The sequence below is a fragment of the Heterodontus francisci genome, chromosome 24 (genome assembly GCF_036365525.1).
Source record: "Heterodontus francisci isolate sHetFra1 chromosome 24, sHetFra1.hap1, whole genome shotgun sequence".
Lineage (NCBI taxonomy): Eukaryota > Metazoa > Chordata > Chondrichthyes > Heterodontiformes > Heterodontidae > Heterodontus > Heterodontus francisci.
The window spans coordinates 74360756-74378864 of NC_090394.1; the positions used below are offsets into that span (position 1 = coordinate 74360756).

At 42.4% G+C, this 18109-nt stretch overlaps 1 protein-coding gene across 3 annotated transcripts in view; it reads right to left on the minus strand.

The window, feature by feature from the left end:
- The window catches only part of cyth3a (cytohesin 3a), a 99210-nt gene that overhangs the window by 11884 nt on the left and 69217 nt on the right, over positions 1–18109 (minus strand). For all 3 annotated transcript variants that reach the window (XM_068056600.1, XM_068056602.1, XM_068056601.1), the window contains exons 5-9: positions 14066–14184; positions 12807–12887; positions 10035–10147; positions 5488–5636; positions 3813–3924 (exon numbers count right to left, since the gene is read on the minus strand). In XM_068056600.1, the coding sequence (XP_067912701.1) occupies positions 3813–3924; positions 5488–5636; positions 10035–10147; positions 12807–12887; positions 14066–14184 (574 nt within the window). The remainder of the gene's footprint in view (positions 1–3812; positions 3925–5487; positions 5637–10034; positions 10148–12806; positions 12888–14065; positions 14185–18109) is intronic.

Below are 18109 nucleotides of genomic sequence, written 5' to 3' on the forward strand. Positions count from 1 at the left end.
AGTCCCACACCCCTGCAAATGTTTCTTTTCAAGTATTTATCCAATTTCCTTTTGAAAATTATCAAATCTGCTTCCAACACCCTTACAGGCATTTCAGATCATAACCCAGTCTAAAAATATTTCTCATCTCCCCCTGGCATTTTTTTTGCCAATTATTAGAAATCTGTTAGTTACTGACCCTCCTTCCAGTTGCAACAGTTTCTCCTCACTCTATCAAAACCTTTCATGATTTTGAACATTTATTAAATCTCAACATTTTCTGCTGTAACAATCCCAGCTTTGCCAATCTCTCCAGATAACGGAGATCCCTGGTACCATTTCAGTAAATCTCCTCTCGCTCCAAAGCCTTGGCATCCTTCCGAAAGTGTGGTGCCCAAAACTGGAGAAATACTCCAGCTGAGGTCTAACCAGTTATTTATAAAGATTTAGCATAACTTCTTTGATTTTGTACTTTATGCCTCAATTTATAAAGTCAACGACCCCATATGCTTTTATATATGGAGATGTTCAGCCCACACATTGTTCAAACAACTTTTAAGTTCTCAACAAGATTTCAGACCAAGAGGCAGAAAATGTAACTGTTGGAAGGCGGTATTGCAATTTAAGAAAGCCATTTGTAATTTGCGTCTAATGAAATGGTAAACTCTTTACAGACATGCAACATACAGTGGACCATGAGGAACCAATGTATAATGTTCTAATCCCATTTCTAGAACAGGAAAATTAAATCAATTTATTATGGTTGGATTTAATTGCCCTACTTGAAAGATTTAGGTTGGAAGAGAGGCAGTTCCCTGAAGCTACCCCGACATTGTTTGTAATAGAGCAAGGCTCAAATTAGCTCTAATCATATAGAAAGTTAAAATGTTAAACATTTAATTCAGAACATTAGCAGCCTGTGACTACAAGTTATCTTTGCCTGGCAACATACAAGCTGAAAGGACTGTCCAAGTGCAAATACTGGAGTAAAGTGCCTGTTGCGAGTTACTACAATCTCTTGTATAGAGAGGAGCGGGAATGCTATTAAGGTGCATGTAACAAGTCTTTGCAATCAGGGATTTTTAAATACCACCTTTGGTATTCTTTTCTCGATCGCTGATCATGGAGCCAGAGGGGAATCCAACACAAGTTAGTTTGAACAATGAAATGCTCGTGTTATCTAGTATCGTACTTATTGTTGGTCCTGGCGTTGTATTTGAGAAGTCAACGCAACAGCACAGCAAAAAGGCAACTGGAACACACGAGTATTTCAATAATTTGGTCTGGTGGTTACCGAGGAGAAAACGTACTGGAGTCCCGAAAGTCAAAGATTGTGTGTGTTTCACTAACGAATACACCAACACTCCTTGCGAGATACTGCAGGTGTGTAGCAGAAAGTAGGGGGATCAGATCTCACTGAAATTGCAACTACACAGTGAAGTATTAACGCAGGAGGCACTTCACAACAATATGGTTTTCTTAAAAAAAAAAGACGGAAAATATAAAAAGGAGGGAAAAACAGAAGTAATGCAACTGAGTGAAGAGGATCTGGAAGCTCCTCAGGTACGTACCTCCTAATGCAGAATAAGCAGAGACAGCCAGTCATAGAACAGAAAGGTGATAGGTCATAGGCCATAAGGAAAACAAGAAGGCACATTTAAGCCAATTTTATTTTATTTTTTTTTAAACTACAGCAAACAAACACAAACCAATAGAAAAATCACAAATAATGCAAGAAGAGGAGACACACACAAATCATAACTGAGGATGCCACCTGCTTCTTAGAAAGTTGAAACAAGTTCAACAAATGTAACAACCATGCAAGTCGATTCAGTTTTGGGCAAAAAAAAAATAAGTCAAATGGTTTAAATGTGTACGGTTTTGTAAACAATATTTATGGTCCCACTATCCAATATTGTTGGTTGAATAATGGAACTACAAATCAGCATCATTGTACAAATCCCACATACTGATAAAAATGCAATACACAACAACTCTTAACAGCAAGAAAATATAAACAACTAGAATGGAACTCCAGAAGAAAATTACAGTTGCAGTAATCATTTCTCATACATTCTGCATCCTCCACACACTCTTGGGATTAAGCCAGCTTTCTGCAACAAGTGATGGGCAATGCTAAGTGACATTTTTTTTTGGAGCAGTATGTTTTTGAGTGCTGCCAACACACATAGTACCCCTCCTGCCATCCCATGCCCACACTGAATACAAGCCACACAAACAAGCAGCCACTCCTAGCATCACCTGTTTTACACAAGGCCAAACAATGTGGGAGTAGGGATAACACAAGAGACATTGGGGGCGAAACCAGAGATCACTGGTAGCAGTCAGTGACTAACTCACCAAGACTCCTTCAACAGCACCTTCCAAACCTGCGACCTCGACAATCTACAAGGACATCGGCAGCAGATGCATGGGAACACCATCACCTGCAAGTACCCCTCCAAGCCACACACTATCCTGACTTGGAACTATATCGCCATTCCTTCACTATCGCTGGGTCAAAATCCTGGAACTCCCTTCCTAACAGCACTGTGGGTAGACCTACACCACATTGACTGCAGCGGTTCAAGAAGGCAGCTCACCACCACCTTCTCAAGGGCAATTAGGGACAGGCAACAAATGCTGGGCTTGCTAGCAATGCCCACATCCCATGAACAATTTTTTTAAAAAGGGAACTATCAGGGTACAGTGTAAAAACAGGCAGATGATTTGCTACAGCCCATTTCATGCTATTGGCAAAGACCAACTTACCCCCATTCTGATGTCAAAACTGTTGAATTGGTACTACACCCACCATAGTGCCATCAAGTAGGGACTTCCAGGATTTTGACCCAGCGACCATGAAGGATCAATATACTTCCAACAGAATGAAAGTGGCAGAAACAAGGCAATGAAATCCCTTCAGTTTGAAATGTTTTCTCAGCACCATTTCCCATACGAGGTTGGCCTGATCCCAGGATTCTACCAACACTGTTCCATCAGAGGACCACAGCTTGCCTTATGAGTCTGACCTCTTAGTCATTCCGCGTGGGAGCGCACACACTACTAGAGCACCTTATCCCTGCAGCTAGGATATAGCCCAACACTTGCCGGGTGGGAACTCTTGGGTGAACCTAAACGCCATGGCAGGAGGTTTTCTACTTGTGAGCGTACAGCTGCGACACTCCGCCTGCTGAAACCAGTGGAACAAGTACACAGTCGGAGAACCATGGCCTGTTAGTAAAAGGCACACTTTATAATTTCCACAAATTCTAACAGAATAATAGAGGAAAAGACTTGTGTTTATACAAGGCCTTTCACATCAGCTTCACAGCCAATGAAGTAATTTTTGAAGTGTCACCTCTATTGTAATGTAGGAAACACAGCAGCCAACTCGCACACAGCGAGCTCCCACAAATAGCAAGAGGGACCAGATAATCTGTTTTAGTGATGTTGGTTGAGGAATGAATGTCGGCTTAGGACTCTGGGAAGAACCTCCCTATTCCTTTCGAAAAGTGGCATGGGATGTTTTACGTTTACCTGAGAGGGCAGACCGGACTTTTATTTAACGTCTCATCTGAAGTATGACACCTTTGATGGTGCAGCACTCCTTCAGTACTGCACTGAAGTGTCTGCCCAGATTATGTGCTCGAGTCTCTGGGGGCGGGGGGGGGGGGGGCACTTCAATCCACAACCTTTTGACTCAGAGCAGAGAGAGATTGGCCATGGCTCACAAGAAATGTTAGGCTGACACCCAATCAATTCTGAAACAGGACTTGGGTAATAGACCAAGTTTTCTACAACACGATTAGGATACGATTAGCCAAACTAACCTAATTTTAATAGCCACCCTTCTCGATCAGGGTTAAAAAACGTGTGGGTCAAATCATTCCCATCATCTTCTGGGATTTTGAAAGGTTCATTCTTAATACTATCATACAAGTTCTGCAGAGGGGTGGGAAAAAAAAGAGAGATCAACATGAATACAATACACAAGTTACAGAGAATTACAAATTATTTACAGCAGAGAAACAGGCCATTTGGCTCAACTGGTCCATGTCAGTGTTTATGTCCCAAACACCTTCATCTCACCTCATCAGCAAAACCTTTCTATTCCTTTCTCCCTCATGTCTTTATCTAGCTTCCCCTTAAATGCATCTATACCCAATCAGCTCAACTACTCCATGTGGAGCAGGTTCCACAATCTCACCATAACAATAAAAGCAAAATACTGCGGACGCTGGAAATCTGAAATAAAAACAAGAAATGCTGGAATCACTCAGCAGGTCTGGCAGCATCTGTGGAAAGAGAAGCAGAGTTAACGTTTCGGGTCAGTGAACCTTCTTCGGAACCCTTTATTTTTATTTTATTCCACAATCTCACTACTCTGGGTAAAGCAGTTTCTCCTGAATGCTTCGTTGGATTTATTAGTGACTACCTTTATATTTATGGCCCATAGTTCGGGTCTCCCCCACAAGTTGAAACATCTCTAAAACTACCCTATCAAACCCTTCCATAATTTTAAAAGACCTTTATCAGGTCACTCCCAAGTTTACCCACCCTCCCCCCCCCCTCCCCCAAAGAGAGAAAAGAGCCCCAGCCTGTTCGATCTTTTCTCATCGATAAAACCTCTCACTTCTGCCATCATCCTTATAAATCATCTTTTGTTGCTTCATTTACTGGTAAAATATTTGACTCATTTCAATTGGAGCTCACTTTTCCACATGCAAAACATTTTTGGAGTACAGAAAAATTCAGTAGCAAAACTGTTCTACAGTGAGATATAAAATGACAGGTCATTTTGGGTTTCTTCCCCCACACCCCCCACCGAGGGATGAATGTTAGCCAAGACATCAAGAAAACCGGTGAGGGGAGGCAGTGACAGTCGTACTGTTTTTGTAGTCTTTTACTCTATAGTAACCATTGTTGATCGTTGTAAAAACCCATCTGGTTCACTAATGTCCTTTAGGGAAGGAAATCTGCCATCCTTAACTCCCACCCCATGTACATGTGACTCCAGACCACAGCAATGCGGTGGACTCTTAAATGCCCTCTCAAATGGCCTAGCAAGCCACTCAGTTTTCAAGGACAATTGGGGATGGGCAATAAAATGCTGGCCTCGCCAGTGATGCCCACATCCCATGAATGATTTTTTTTTTTTTAAAAAAGCTCTGTGCTCTTCTGAGTGGCACAACAGGACTTTTTTTTTTAAAACTAAATATTCACCCAAGTAGACCTCGGTGTAACATCTCATGCGAAAGATGACACCTCCAACAGTGCACTGCTGGAGGGCTAGCCTAGGTTACACAATCAAGTCTTGTAGTGTAGTTCGAACTCATCGCCTTGGATGGAGTGCTAACTGACCAAGGTCGGCAGAGTGGAAACGCAACTTACTAGCTCACAGAAAGCCACTTATCCACTGTCATTCCTTCCCCCTACCCCAGCTACATTGTTTTTTCTGGTTGGGCGAGTGGAGGGGAAAAAGGGTTTTGGTTAACAAACACTCACCCTGAGCAACTCCTCTGGGAGGTCTCCTCCTTCGTTGATGCCCCGATTCATGGATATAAATCTTTCCACTGCCGGTTTGTCCCTCACATTGGGGTTGTGCAAACTCGTGTTCAGCATAATTATGGCAAACGATAGTACATAGCAAGTGTCTGTTGAGGGGAATGATAAGTCAGTTAAGCACACACTCCACAATTTCCTTCACCCCATTGGTGACTGTGCCTTCAGCTGTCTAAGCTCTGAAATTGCCTCTCTAAACCTCTCCACCTCCTTAAAAACTTCCACTTTGAGCAAACATTTGGTCACCTGCCCATATATCTCCTGTGAAGTGCCGTGGGACATTTTAATATGTTAAAGACGCTATATAAACGCAAATTATTGCTCTACATTTAAAGTTCACCATACTCCAATTATCAAAAGACAATGTTTCTTGTTACATTCGATCTTTCATGTTCTCGGAATTGTGGCACATACATAAAAGCAAGAAACAATTCTTTTCAAATCGCAGAAGCACACATTAAAATCAGGTCCTGGGAAAAGGGTCCATTTGATTTGCTGCAATCCAATAAAGAGGGCACCTCCCTTTCACTCATCAAATATTGTATAGCACAAGTCAAGAACGAACTTGCATTTATATAGCGCCTTTCACAACCTCAGGATGACCCAAACAGCTTTACAGCCAATGAAGAACTTTTTGAAGTGTAGTCACTGTTGGAATGTAGGAAACGCAACAGCCAATTTGCACAGAGCAAGATCCCACAAACAGAAATGTGATCTTGATTGGACAATCTGTTTATTGGATGAGGAACAAATATTGGCCCCAGGTGACTGGAGAGCTCCCCTGCTCTTCTTTGAAATAGGTGGATATAAAAGATCCTGGGGCACGAAAAGTGCAGACTTTGCCTCGGTTTAACGTCTCATCTGTCCAAACGTGCAGTACTGAGGGAGTACCACACTGTTGTGTCAGAATGGATTTTTCTGTTCAAATCTCTGGAATGGGATTTGAACCCACAACCCACGTTCCCCACCGAGTCACAGCTGACACCCAGTGTACAAACTTCAGGAAAAGAGAAACAAATGACTTTTCCTTCAAAACCAGCCAAAAAAAGAGAAATGAAAAGCTACGAATATTGAGAATCTAAAAACAAAACAGGTTACAAATTCACAGAGAGAAAGGTGAGATTTTAGTTGCTATTCTGTATCAGAACCATTCAGAACAAAAGCTACTGGTTTGATGCCCTGTTCGAGTCTGACCCGGGGAAGGGGGGGGCAGTTTTGGAAGTATTTGCATGCAGAAGCAACTCTTCCCCAAAAACCATTGTTTTTTCTACTCTTTGGAGAGTCAGGTCTGCGGAGGGGAAAGAGGCACAGATGAAAAAAAAATACATAGCAAATAAGCTTCAAAACTAAACCAAAATACTTACTATTTTTTCTTCCACAGCTAGGTAGCTGATTTTAATGAATGTTTCTAAAATGAAAAATTTCAGGGTCAACGGTGTTAAGTGGGGTGTAGGCAAGTGCGTGCTGTTTTACTGTGCTGAAGAGCACAGACATTTCCTATCCAGTTTCCTCGTCAACCTTCAAGTCATCAACTCCCTCGCAGAGTTTCACTCTGGCTGACCTCAATTACCCACACCAGATTGCAATAAGGAGCCAAAAACCTGCCTCAGTTCATCTATCCCCTCAACCCAGGGGAGCTGAATACCTGGGTTAAATTATATAACAAGGGTTGTATTCCCTGGAATTTAGAAGATTATGGAATGATTCAATCGAAGCTTTAAAGATATTAAGGGGGAACAGATGGCTTGTCTTTACCTACCCTATTTCCACTGTTCAGGGAATCTAGGACTAAGGGGAATAGTTTAAAAATTAGAGCCAGACCTTTCAAGAGTGAAATTAGGAGGAAACACTTCTACATGCAAAGGGTGGCAGTAGTTTGAAACTCTCTTCCAGAAACGGCAACTGATGCTGGATCAACTGGTAATTTTAAATCTGAGATTGATAGATCTTTGTTAACCAAAGGTATTAAGAGATATGGGACAAAGGCAGGGATAGGGAGTTAGATCACAGATATGGCCATGATCTCATTGAATGGTGGCAGAACAGGCTCAAGGGGCCCAAGGCCTCCTGTTCCTATATGGGAGCTCTGATCATCTGTTGTACGCCTACCACTGCCCCTGGCTCGAGATCAGCTAATCCTGCGGAGACAGGGGAGGGAACCGGGGTTATTTCTGGGTCATCAGGAAGGCTGAAATGTCTTAAAGGGTTCAGTCATGATTATACTTGACCATATTCTTCTTTTCAGTATTAAAGAAAGCAAATGTGATAAATCAAAATAACGTACTAACGCAACTTAGGACGAGAGTTTTATTTGGTCTCATTAGTTGAATTTTTTTTTTAAAACTACATTGTTTGTAGCAAGAGTGACTTAGAGGAGGTTTCCCTAGAGATCAGCAGGTAACAGAAATCTGCATTTATATAACATCTTTAATAAAACACCCCAAGGCACATCACAGGAGCATTCAAAAAATTGACACCAAAGGAAGTATTAGGACAGATGACCAAAAGCTTGGTCAAAGAGGTAGGTTTTAAGGAGTGTTCAAAAAGGAGACAGGGGTGGAGGGGTTTAAAGGAGGGAATTCCAGAACTTAGGGCCCAGCCAAGTCCATTGGGTTGTGGTAAAAAGTAAACATTTGCATTTATATAGCGCCTTTCAAGGCCTCAAGGACATTCCAAAGTGCTGTACAGCCATTGAACTACTTTTGAAGTGTAGTCACTGTTATAATGGAAGGAGAAAGAGCAGATGTTAATCATGGAAATTTAAAAGAAAGACGCACGCCAAGTGCTCCTGATCTCTAGGGATAGATTGAAGCAATTGTTGACCCAGAGAAATCATAGAAGAATTAGTAAAACACGGAAAGGTGGGAGTGATAAAGGGCATGTAGGTAGAGCTGATCTGGAGATGGTCTGACTGGGATTATTATAAATAATGCAAACAAGGTCAAACACTACCGACATTCGGACAGCATTAACTAACCCAAACCAAAGAGGGGGAATTTCCAGGTACACACACACAGGACTTATCACTGCAAATAAATAAATGAACACTAGAATGAACAAAGAGGATATGTTTGTAGAGGTAAAATGGTGAGGAAAAGCTAACCAGCAACTACAGCAGGCAAGACATTTGTGTTGTTGCAACACACTGCTCATTTGATTCGACTTCCAATGTGCATCAAGGCTGGAAGCCAATTTTCCAGCCAAATGCCACTTTCTACACAGAGAAATTACAGCCACTGGGTACAATGACTCTTGGCATGCAGGATGGACAAAAATGGTCCATTAACAAGTGCAAGATCTCCTTCAATAAAAGCTACTTGAGACAGGTTAGCAGAACAGACGCAACACGGATTAAGGCAGTAAAAAGGTGAAAGGTGGAGGTAAAACAAATGAAAGAAGAATGCTAAATCTCTCAACCAGAGTGGAAAAGATCAATCTAAGGTGCGGATACAGACAGCACAGTTGCAGATGAGCTGAAGGTTATGGTAGGCCAGAGACCAGCCAGGGGAGTGTTGGAATAGGCACATCCAGATGGTATTAAAAGCAACACCCGTGAACCTTTGTGGTCTGTCTGTCCACCAACCATCTTCCCACCCATGCTACTACAGTTAAATCAACACTTAATTAGAAGGCATGGAATTGAACATTATCTTTACATCCTAGCTTCTGGGTTCAAGCATTAGTCAAGTATCCACTAATTAACCTGGTTCCTGTAATCACCTTTTCCCTAAACAGGTACACTCGAACTTGGGGCAAGGTTACTATTGACATTCCAGCCCCTCCCTCTCTCCCGCTCCTATCTTTAGATTGGTTCAATTAACAATTTGCTACAGTAATGCAGGCTGACATTAATCCTCACTGTCGGGAAGGATTTTTGCTGCTTCTCATTTCATTTCACCACCCAGCTCCAGTTTGAGAACAGAATTTGAGGACTTTTCCCAGAAGAGAACCAGCTTTTAGCACAATGACGGGGCTTGGACTGAGATGCTGGAATAATCAGATGTCAGTTTGCCCAAACAGCTCATCATTGCTGGGATGGTCATCCATTCTGTCTTCTCAACCTCTAGACTGCCGAGACAGAGCTGCCAAAAGGATCCTTTGTCCGAGGAAGTTCGGAGAAAGTGCAACCGGCAGCCTCACAATTTACCAAACACAAGCTCCGGTTTCCCCGTTATTAGTCAGAAGCATTAAGTGGGGTGAAAAATTCAATAGCATATTTTAAATTCACAGGCACCTCCTAGCTGATCACGACGTAATCATGGAGCATAGGAACAGGAGGAGGCCATTCAGCCCCTTTAGCCTGTCCCACCATTCAGTGAGATAAGGGCTGATCTGTACCTTAACTCCATTTACCCATCTTGCCTAACAAAAATCTACGTGTGGTTTCTCCTACTTCACAGGAAGTGCGGCAAAACAAAGGAGTGTAAAAAAAAATTAACCCAAGAAGTGATTAAATCGCAAAGATGATTCATAGATATAATCCAACTAACCTGTTGACTGGAAGACCCCTGGATTGCACTGACAATATCGGGAGGCAAATGCTTCCATCATCCGATCTATTTTCTGTGCCTCACCTGGCAACCTGAAGCTCCATAGAAACTGCCTGCCACATAAAAACAAGATGGACAGCTGAGTGCCTTGTTCCGTTAGCAGTCCTCAGTCATTTAAGCAGACAGTGAAGTGCAGCCAAGGGTTTACTGATTGCAACGAGCTCTACAAACTGTTCCATCGCTCGCTACTTGTGCAAGTTGAAGCTCCCATTAGCTAAAACATTATCTCACATCCGATAGAGTATTCATAGTTAAGAAAACACAACATAACTGGCCTAAAAAATATACAAATCAATCCCTCAGGGCCCCCTCACCCCACACACACACACAGCGTTCTATGCAATATAATATGTATAATTATTGATGCTTCAGGACAAAAACATGAAACAGATCATCCAAATTTCCAACATTTTGCTGCTTATGATATAATTATTATCTCCTGAAGTATGGGTTCCATTGTAGTGCTGCACCCAGTATGTTTTTAATTCATTCATTCATAAAAATCACAACACAAAGACAGGCCCAAACAGTATATGTTGGTCAGTATATTCATCACATCAGCAACGATTTCAGGATGTTCCAAAGCGCTTTATAGCCAATAAGTACTTTTTGAAGTGTAGTCACTGTTGTAATATTGGAAATGCAGCAGCCAATTCATGCACAGCAAGCTCCCACAAACAGCAATGATATAATAACCAAATAATCTCTTTTAGTGATGCTGGTTGAGAGTTAAATGTTGGCCACAATACCAGGGACAGACTCCCTGCTCTTCTTCAAATATTACCCTGGAATCTTATACGTCCACTTAAGGGGTCAGATGGAGCCTCGATTTAATCTTTCATCCAACAGTGCAGCACTCCCTCAGTACTGCATCGGGAGTCTCGGCCTGGATTATGTGCTCAAGTTTCTGGAGCGGGGCTTGAACCCACAATCTTCTGACTTAGGCAACAGTGCTACCCACTGAGCCAAGTTCACACCAAATGTGTTCCCATACCCCTTCATCTCGCTTTCAAGCGTTTCAAAAATATTGCTCGAGTCCATTATTAAGGAAGAAATAGCAGGACATTTAGAAAAGCTTAACACAATCAAACAGAGTCAACATGGTTTTGTGAAAGGGAAATCATGTTTGACAAATTTGCTAGAGTTCTTTGAGGATATAACAAGCAGAGTTGATAAAGGGGAACCAGTAGATGTAGTGTATTTAGATTTCCAGAAGGCATTTGATAAGGTGCCACATAAAAGACCATTGCACAAGAAAGGAGCTCACGGTATTGGGGGTAATGTATTAGCATGGATTGAGGATTAGTTAACTCACAGAAGAGAATCGGGAATAATGGGTCTTTTTCAGGTTGGAAAGACGTAACTAGTGGAGTGCTACAAGGATCAGTCCTAGGGCCTCAATTATTTACAATCTATATTAATGACTTGGAGGAGGAGACAGAGTGTAATATATCCAAATTTGCTGACAATACAAAAATAGGTGGGAGGGCATGTTGAAGGAACATTGCAAGGGGATATAGATAGGTTGAGTGAGTGGGCAAAAACTTGGCAGACGGAGTTTAATGTAGGAAAGTGAGAGGTCATGCACTTTGGTAGGAAAAATCAAAAGGCACATTATTATTTAAATAGAGAGAGACTCCAAGAAAGTGCAGCACAGAGGGATCTGGGTGTTCTTGTGCATGAAACACAAAAAGTTAGCATGCAGGTGCAGCAAGTAATTAAGGCAGCAAATTACATTTTGGACTTTTTTGCTAGGGGGTTGGAGTTTAAAAATTGGGAAGTCTTGTTACAACTGTACAGGGTGTTGGTGAGGTCGCACCTGGAGTACCGTGTACAGTTTTGGTCCCCATATTTAAGAAAGGATATACTGGCATCACTAGGCGGATTCCTGGGATGAAGGGGTTGACTTATCAAGAATGGCTAAACAGGTTGGGCCTTTTTTCATTAGTGGCGCAGTGGTTAGCACCGCAGCCTCACAGCTCCAGGGACCTGGGTTTGATTCTGGGTACTGCCTGTGCGGAGTTTGCAAGTTCTCCCTGTGACTGCGTGGGTTTTCGTCGGGTGCTCCGATTTCCTCCCACAGCCAAAGACTTGCAGGTGATAGGTAAATTGGCCGTTGTAAATTGCCCCTAGTGTAGGTAAATGGTAGGGAATATGGGATTACTGTAGGGTTAGTATAAATGGGTGGTTGTTGGTCGGCACAGACTCGGTGGGCTGAAGGGCCTGTTTCAGTGCTGTATCCACTAGTGGGGGAATCTCAAACTAGGGGACATAGTTACAGAAGAAGGGGACACTCATTTAAAACTGAGATGCGAAAGAATTTCTTCTCTCAGAGGGTAGTGAATGTCTGGAATTCTCTAACCCAGAGAGTTGTGGAGGATAGATCAGTGCAAGTATTTAAAGAGGAGGTAGATAGATTTTTGAAATATTGGTGAGTTGAGGTCCGGGGCAGATCAGCCATGATCTTATTGAATGGTGGGGCAGGCTTGAGGGGCCGAATGGCCTACTCCTGCTCCTATTTCTTATGTTCACGTTAAAAGATTTCTCAATTAATACGCATCAACTCAGAAAAAAAAAGTTATAACACAGGAAGCTGTGAAATATTTGAGAGATTATCACCCAATGACAAGAATGCTCACAAGATCCACTGGATTTAAAATAGTTTTAAACATCTAGATTCAACGCTTTTGGGGGGAAAAAAAAAGGTCAAACCTCAGAGCCTGTACTAGATGAAGGTCTGCAAACTCGTGAAGCTCGACAAATGCTTGAAGAACCTTAAGGTTAAGTTCATCCCTGCAATAAGAGGAAAAATGTACAAGGTAGTGAATATTTTCACAAATTCTAACAAACTTGGTCCATCGCGACTGTGCTGGCTCTTTGAAAGAGAGATTCAATTAGTCCCACTCCCCCCCTACTCTTCCCCCATAGCCCTGCAAATTTTTCCTTTTCAAATATTTATCCAATTCCCTTTAAAAAATTGGGATTGAATCCGCTTCCAGTGCGCTCCAGATCCAGTCGATTACCTTAAATCTGTGTCCTCTGACTATTGACCTGCCCGCCAATGGAAACAGTTTCTCCCTATTTTACCTGATCAAAACTGCTCAACATTTTGAACATTTCTAAAATTCCCTTTAAAAAAAAATTAGCATACGTTTGAAACAAGCAGAATAACGTGGCTTGTGCATTAACTATTCCTTCTTGATTCCTATTAACAAAAGTCAGCATAGCCATAGGGTGTATTATATAAAACTTACTTTTTCACTTTTATTTTTTTTAAAGTTTGCTTTCTGCAATGAGGTCTAAAGAAAGCTGATCTTAAGTAGCAACCTTTTCCCCATATTTGACTGTTTTTAGGTCATTGCATAAAGCAATGGAGGAGGATGGAGTCTGTTTTCAAGAATTCAAGTCGACTGAAGCAGCAAATAACTGCAAGTTGCCAGAGTCTCCTACCCCAGTGCACACCCTGATTCAGTCACACTTCATCTGCCCCGCAATGGTGCACTGTCACAAATATCTCAACATGTTCACTAACGCCCTTTATGGAAGGAAACCAGAGGCTGTCTGTACCAACGGTAGTGCCATCCAGTGAGATCAACCATCTCAGCAGAGACAAGGGACCAAATTTGATGACCAGCTGATCAGTGAAGCTCAGTTCCACCCAATATGGTGCATGGTCCCATCGAGCCTTCACAGCCTGGGTCAAACACATGGGCACTCACATGGGTATAAATGTGAGGAAATTCCAAAAGCGTTCCTCAGGTGTGCAAATCCAAAATGACACACAAAAATGGACACCACACCTGCCACCAACCCCCCACTTTTATAACTTTGCTCTGTGTATCGAATATGAAAAAAACACTTTCTCTAGCTTCTGTGCATTAAGCAGCTAGTCCATAACATCAGTTAACAGCACCAACTAAGTCTCGGCACATAAATTCCGACTGCAGTCTGTTAAATGAGCAGAATCTTACCTTTCACCCAAATAGTCACCAATGACAGTTTTATTTAAGCCTTCTCCCTTGTATAGAAACTGAGCTATGTCTTCAGGAGTGTTCTGGAGCAGATCATTTTCAATTAGAAACTGGATCCCCTGCAATCAATCAGACAAAACAAGACTCAAAACAATCCTGGAGTGCAATGACAGATTCTTAGAATCATAGAAATTTACAGCACGGAGGGAGGCCATTCAGCCCATCATGTGTCCACGCAGGCCAACAATTAGCCATCCAGCCTAATCACACTTTCCAACTCAAACCGCAGACTTGTAGGTTACTACGCTTCAAGAGCATAGCCAAGTACTTTTTTTTTATTAAAACGTTGTGGATTTTTTGTCTCTACCACTCTTTCAGGCAGTGAGATCCAGATCCCCACTACCCTCTGGGTGAAAAGAATTTCCCTTGAATCCCCTCTAAACCTCCTACCTCTTACTGGAAAACTATGCCCCTAGTTATGGGCCCTCGATGCAGAGCTCGATACATGCATAGGGAAAGCAGCTACCGCCTTTGGCCGACTTGCGAAACGCGCATGGAACAAGAAGTTGACCCTCGGCACCAAGGTGATGGCTGTGAAACATGGGCGACTTGCAGCCAACACCAATGGAAACATCAGACATAAGGGTCTGCCTTCAGAAGGTGTTGGGGGCAGGGTTGGGTGTGCTGCTCTACTGAGGTTACCAGCGACTCACCAAAGCAAAAAAATGGCCTAACCTCCACGTTTTAAGCTTCTTAAAAATCTTATTGCAGTAACAATCATGCAAACTTGTTAAAGCGGAGAGTGTAAGTGGTGTACTGGGATTCTCTCTCATAAATGGAAAGTTTCAAGTTTTAGTGTGTTGGATTCTGAGCAGAACCTTTTAATCTTCCTTTCTCCCTTAAAAATTGAATGAAGTCAATTTTTCATTAAAGTGGGGACAAAATATTATAGGCACACACCCTTTCACAATCGCGTGACATTTATTATATTTATGATGTTGACGTACACTTGTTCCTGCCTCGATTTTATAATTCTGGTTTTCAAATCCCTCCATGGCCTCACCCCCTCCCTATCTCTGTAACCTCCTCCAGCCCCACAACCCTCGGAGAACTCTGCATTCCTCCAATTCTGGCCTCTTGAGCATCCCTGATTTTCATCGCTCCTCCACCGGTGGCCATGTCTTCAGCCGCCTGGGCCCTAAGCTCTGGAATTCCCTTCCTAAACCCCTCTCTCCTTAAAACCTACCTCTTTGACCAAACATTTGGGTCCCTTATCTAATATCTCCTTAAATGGCTCGGTGTCAAATTTTAACTGATAAAACTCCTGTGAAGCACCTTGGGACATTTTAACTACATAATGTTGTTCATCATCTTTACTTTCATAAAACAATATAATGGAGGTAATATTTTTACACAAAGTGGTAGGAAGAAACTAAGAAGAAAATCAATATCAAACAGGTTAGCAGGAGGAATGACTGAAGCTACAACACTAGACCCGTTTTTAAAAAAACGGCTAGATGCTGCAATTGAAATCTGGCAGGGTTGGCGCTCTGGAAGAATGACAAACGGGTTAAGGAACCCACGACATCTTCAGTTTATCTTGCCATCCTCAAACGCCCCATCCACGTGCAGTAGAATCTTGCCCATCTCAAGTTATATGACCAGCAATGCCCACTCCCATTGCTTTTCCTGAAGTATTGGAATCACATCAACAAGCACCCAGCATTCCAGTAAATTGGACTTCAATCAAAGCATTCTTCCTCCTTTAATTACACTCCTGCCAGGGCATTCTTTACATTTAAAGCTGCCTTGGCTTGCTAAATAACTATCTGTTTGCTAAGCTACACATCTGTAAAATATTCTGTTGAAACCTCAGACGGAGTTTGATTACCAGATTAGGAAATAGTACAATTCTTCTAGTGCGGTGAAAGTTATTTACTCCCATTTACTTTCCTTCTTTCAGCCATTATTAGAATAATCAGGGAGGGAAAAAAAAAATCAACGGGCACTTAGAGAGTTTGAGTTAAGTAAGGACAGCCAGCGTGGATTTGTAAAAGGCAGATTGTGCTTGACTAATCCAATTCAATTTTTTGATGAAGTAACAGAGAAGGTTGATGAAGGGAATGCAGTGGATGTTGTTTATAATCTTCTGATTACTTCTGTGAATTGCATTGGGTCGTTTTTCCATACGAGTTGTTGTTCTCTGCACTTCTTCACCCAGAGGGTGGTGGGGGTCTGGAACTCACTGCCAAAAGGGGTGGTTGAGGCAGAAACCCTCAACTCATTCAAAAGGAGTCTGGATGTGCACCTCAGGTGCTGTCTGCAGGGCCTTGGATCGGGAGCTGGAGGGTGGGATTGGAGTGGGTGGATTGTTTTTCAGCTGGCACAGACATGATGGGCCAGGTGGCCTCTTTCTGTGCCTTAAACCTAAACTTTCTATATGGATTTTAAGAAAGTGATCTTTAAAGGTGGCAGGACATATTGAGAGAGTGGTTAGCAAAACATATGGGATCTTGGGCTTCATAAATGGAGGCATAGAGTACAAAAGCAGGGAAATTATGCTGAACCTTTATAAAGCACTGGTTAGGTCCCAACTGGAGTACTGCATCCAGTTCTGGTCACCACACTTTAGGAAGGATGTGAGGGTGCAGAGGAGATTTACCAGAATGTTTCCAGGGATGAGGGATTTTAGTTACAAGGTTAGGTTGGAAAAGCTGGGGTTGTTCTCCTTGGAGCAAAAGGAGATTGAGGGGAGATTTAATAGAGGCGTACAAGATTATGACAGGCTTAAGCCAAGTTAGACAAGGAAAACTGTTCCCATTAACGAATGGTACAAGACCTAGGGGACACAGATTAAAGGTTTAGGGCTAGAGACGCAGGGGGAAATAGAAGACCTTTTTTTTTTATAAACGCAGTGAGTGATAATGACCTGAAACTTGCTGACCATGAGGGCAGAGAAAGCTGAGACGAAGGATTTCAAAAGGAAATTCTTCAGGCATTTGAAGCAAGTAAACCTGCAGGGCTACGGGGATCGACCGGGGGAGTGAGACCGACTTGACTGGTCTGTGAAGAGCTGGCACAGATTTCATGGGCTGAATGGTCTCCTTCTGTGCTGTAAACAACTATGACAGCAAGTGCCATCAATCCTCGCTTTGTCGGTCATATCATGATTCCCTGAGGTATGTTTGCTTGACATTCCACAAAAACCCTCTTCGCAGGCATTCCCATGGCTCTTCCATCCATCTCTAAAAGGAACTCTCCAAATTGCCCAAAAGATATACATGTCCTAAATCCCAATTCCCCTCCCACAATTTCTCAGTACTTTAAATCATACCAGCTGAGGCTGATCTTTGGCAGCCGCCAAACCTTGTGCTCTCTCCAAACCTGAGGCTCTCAAACATGAGGCTTCCCTTGGTGTGACCAGAGGTGTTGGGAACTGGAATGTGAGCTCAAATATAACAGGAGGTGGTCATTCAGCTTGTTCTATCATGCAATGAAATCATGGCTGATCTGCAACTAACTCATCTACCCATCTTGGCTCACTTAATATCTTTGTCTAGCAAAATCCCACCAATCTCAGAGTTAAAATTCATTACACCAGCATCTACTGCTTTTTTGTTAGTGTTCCACACATTTACCACCATTTGCCTGAAGAAATATTTCCTAACTTCTCTCCTGTGTGGCCTGCCTCTGTTTTTAAGATCACGTCTCCTTGTCCTCTACCAGGAAAAAACATTTCTCCCTATTTGCCCTAGCAAAATCCTAAAAACCTCAATCAAATCGACCCTGAACCTTCTATATTCCATGGAATTGAAGCCTAAAATGTGTCCGGTTTCAGACAGTGAGCACCAAATGGGTCTGAACCCAACTTTCTGGGGTTCAGAGGCCATTCATGAACTACTGCGGTCAAGAGTTGGATGCAGATTGCTGGATGCCCTAACAAACCCCCACCGACGCCCTCGGCCACCAAACTACAGCTTCACTAATTTCAGGCCACATTCCAATATCTACCGGTGATTAAAATGGTCTTGTGTATGCCAATAA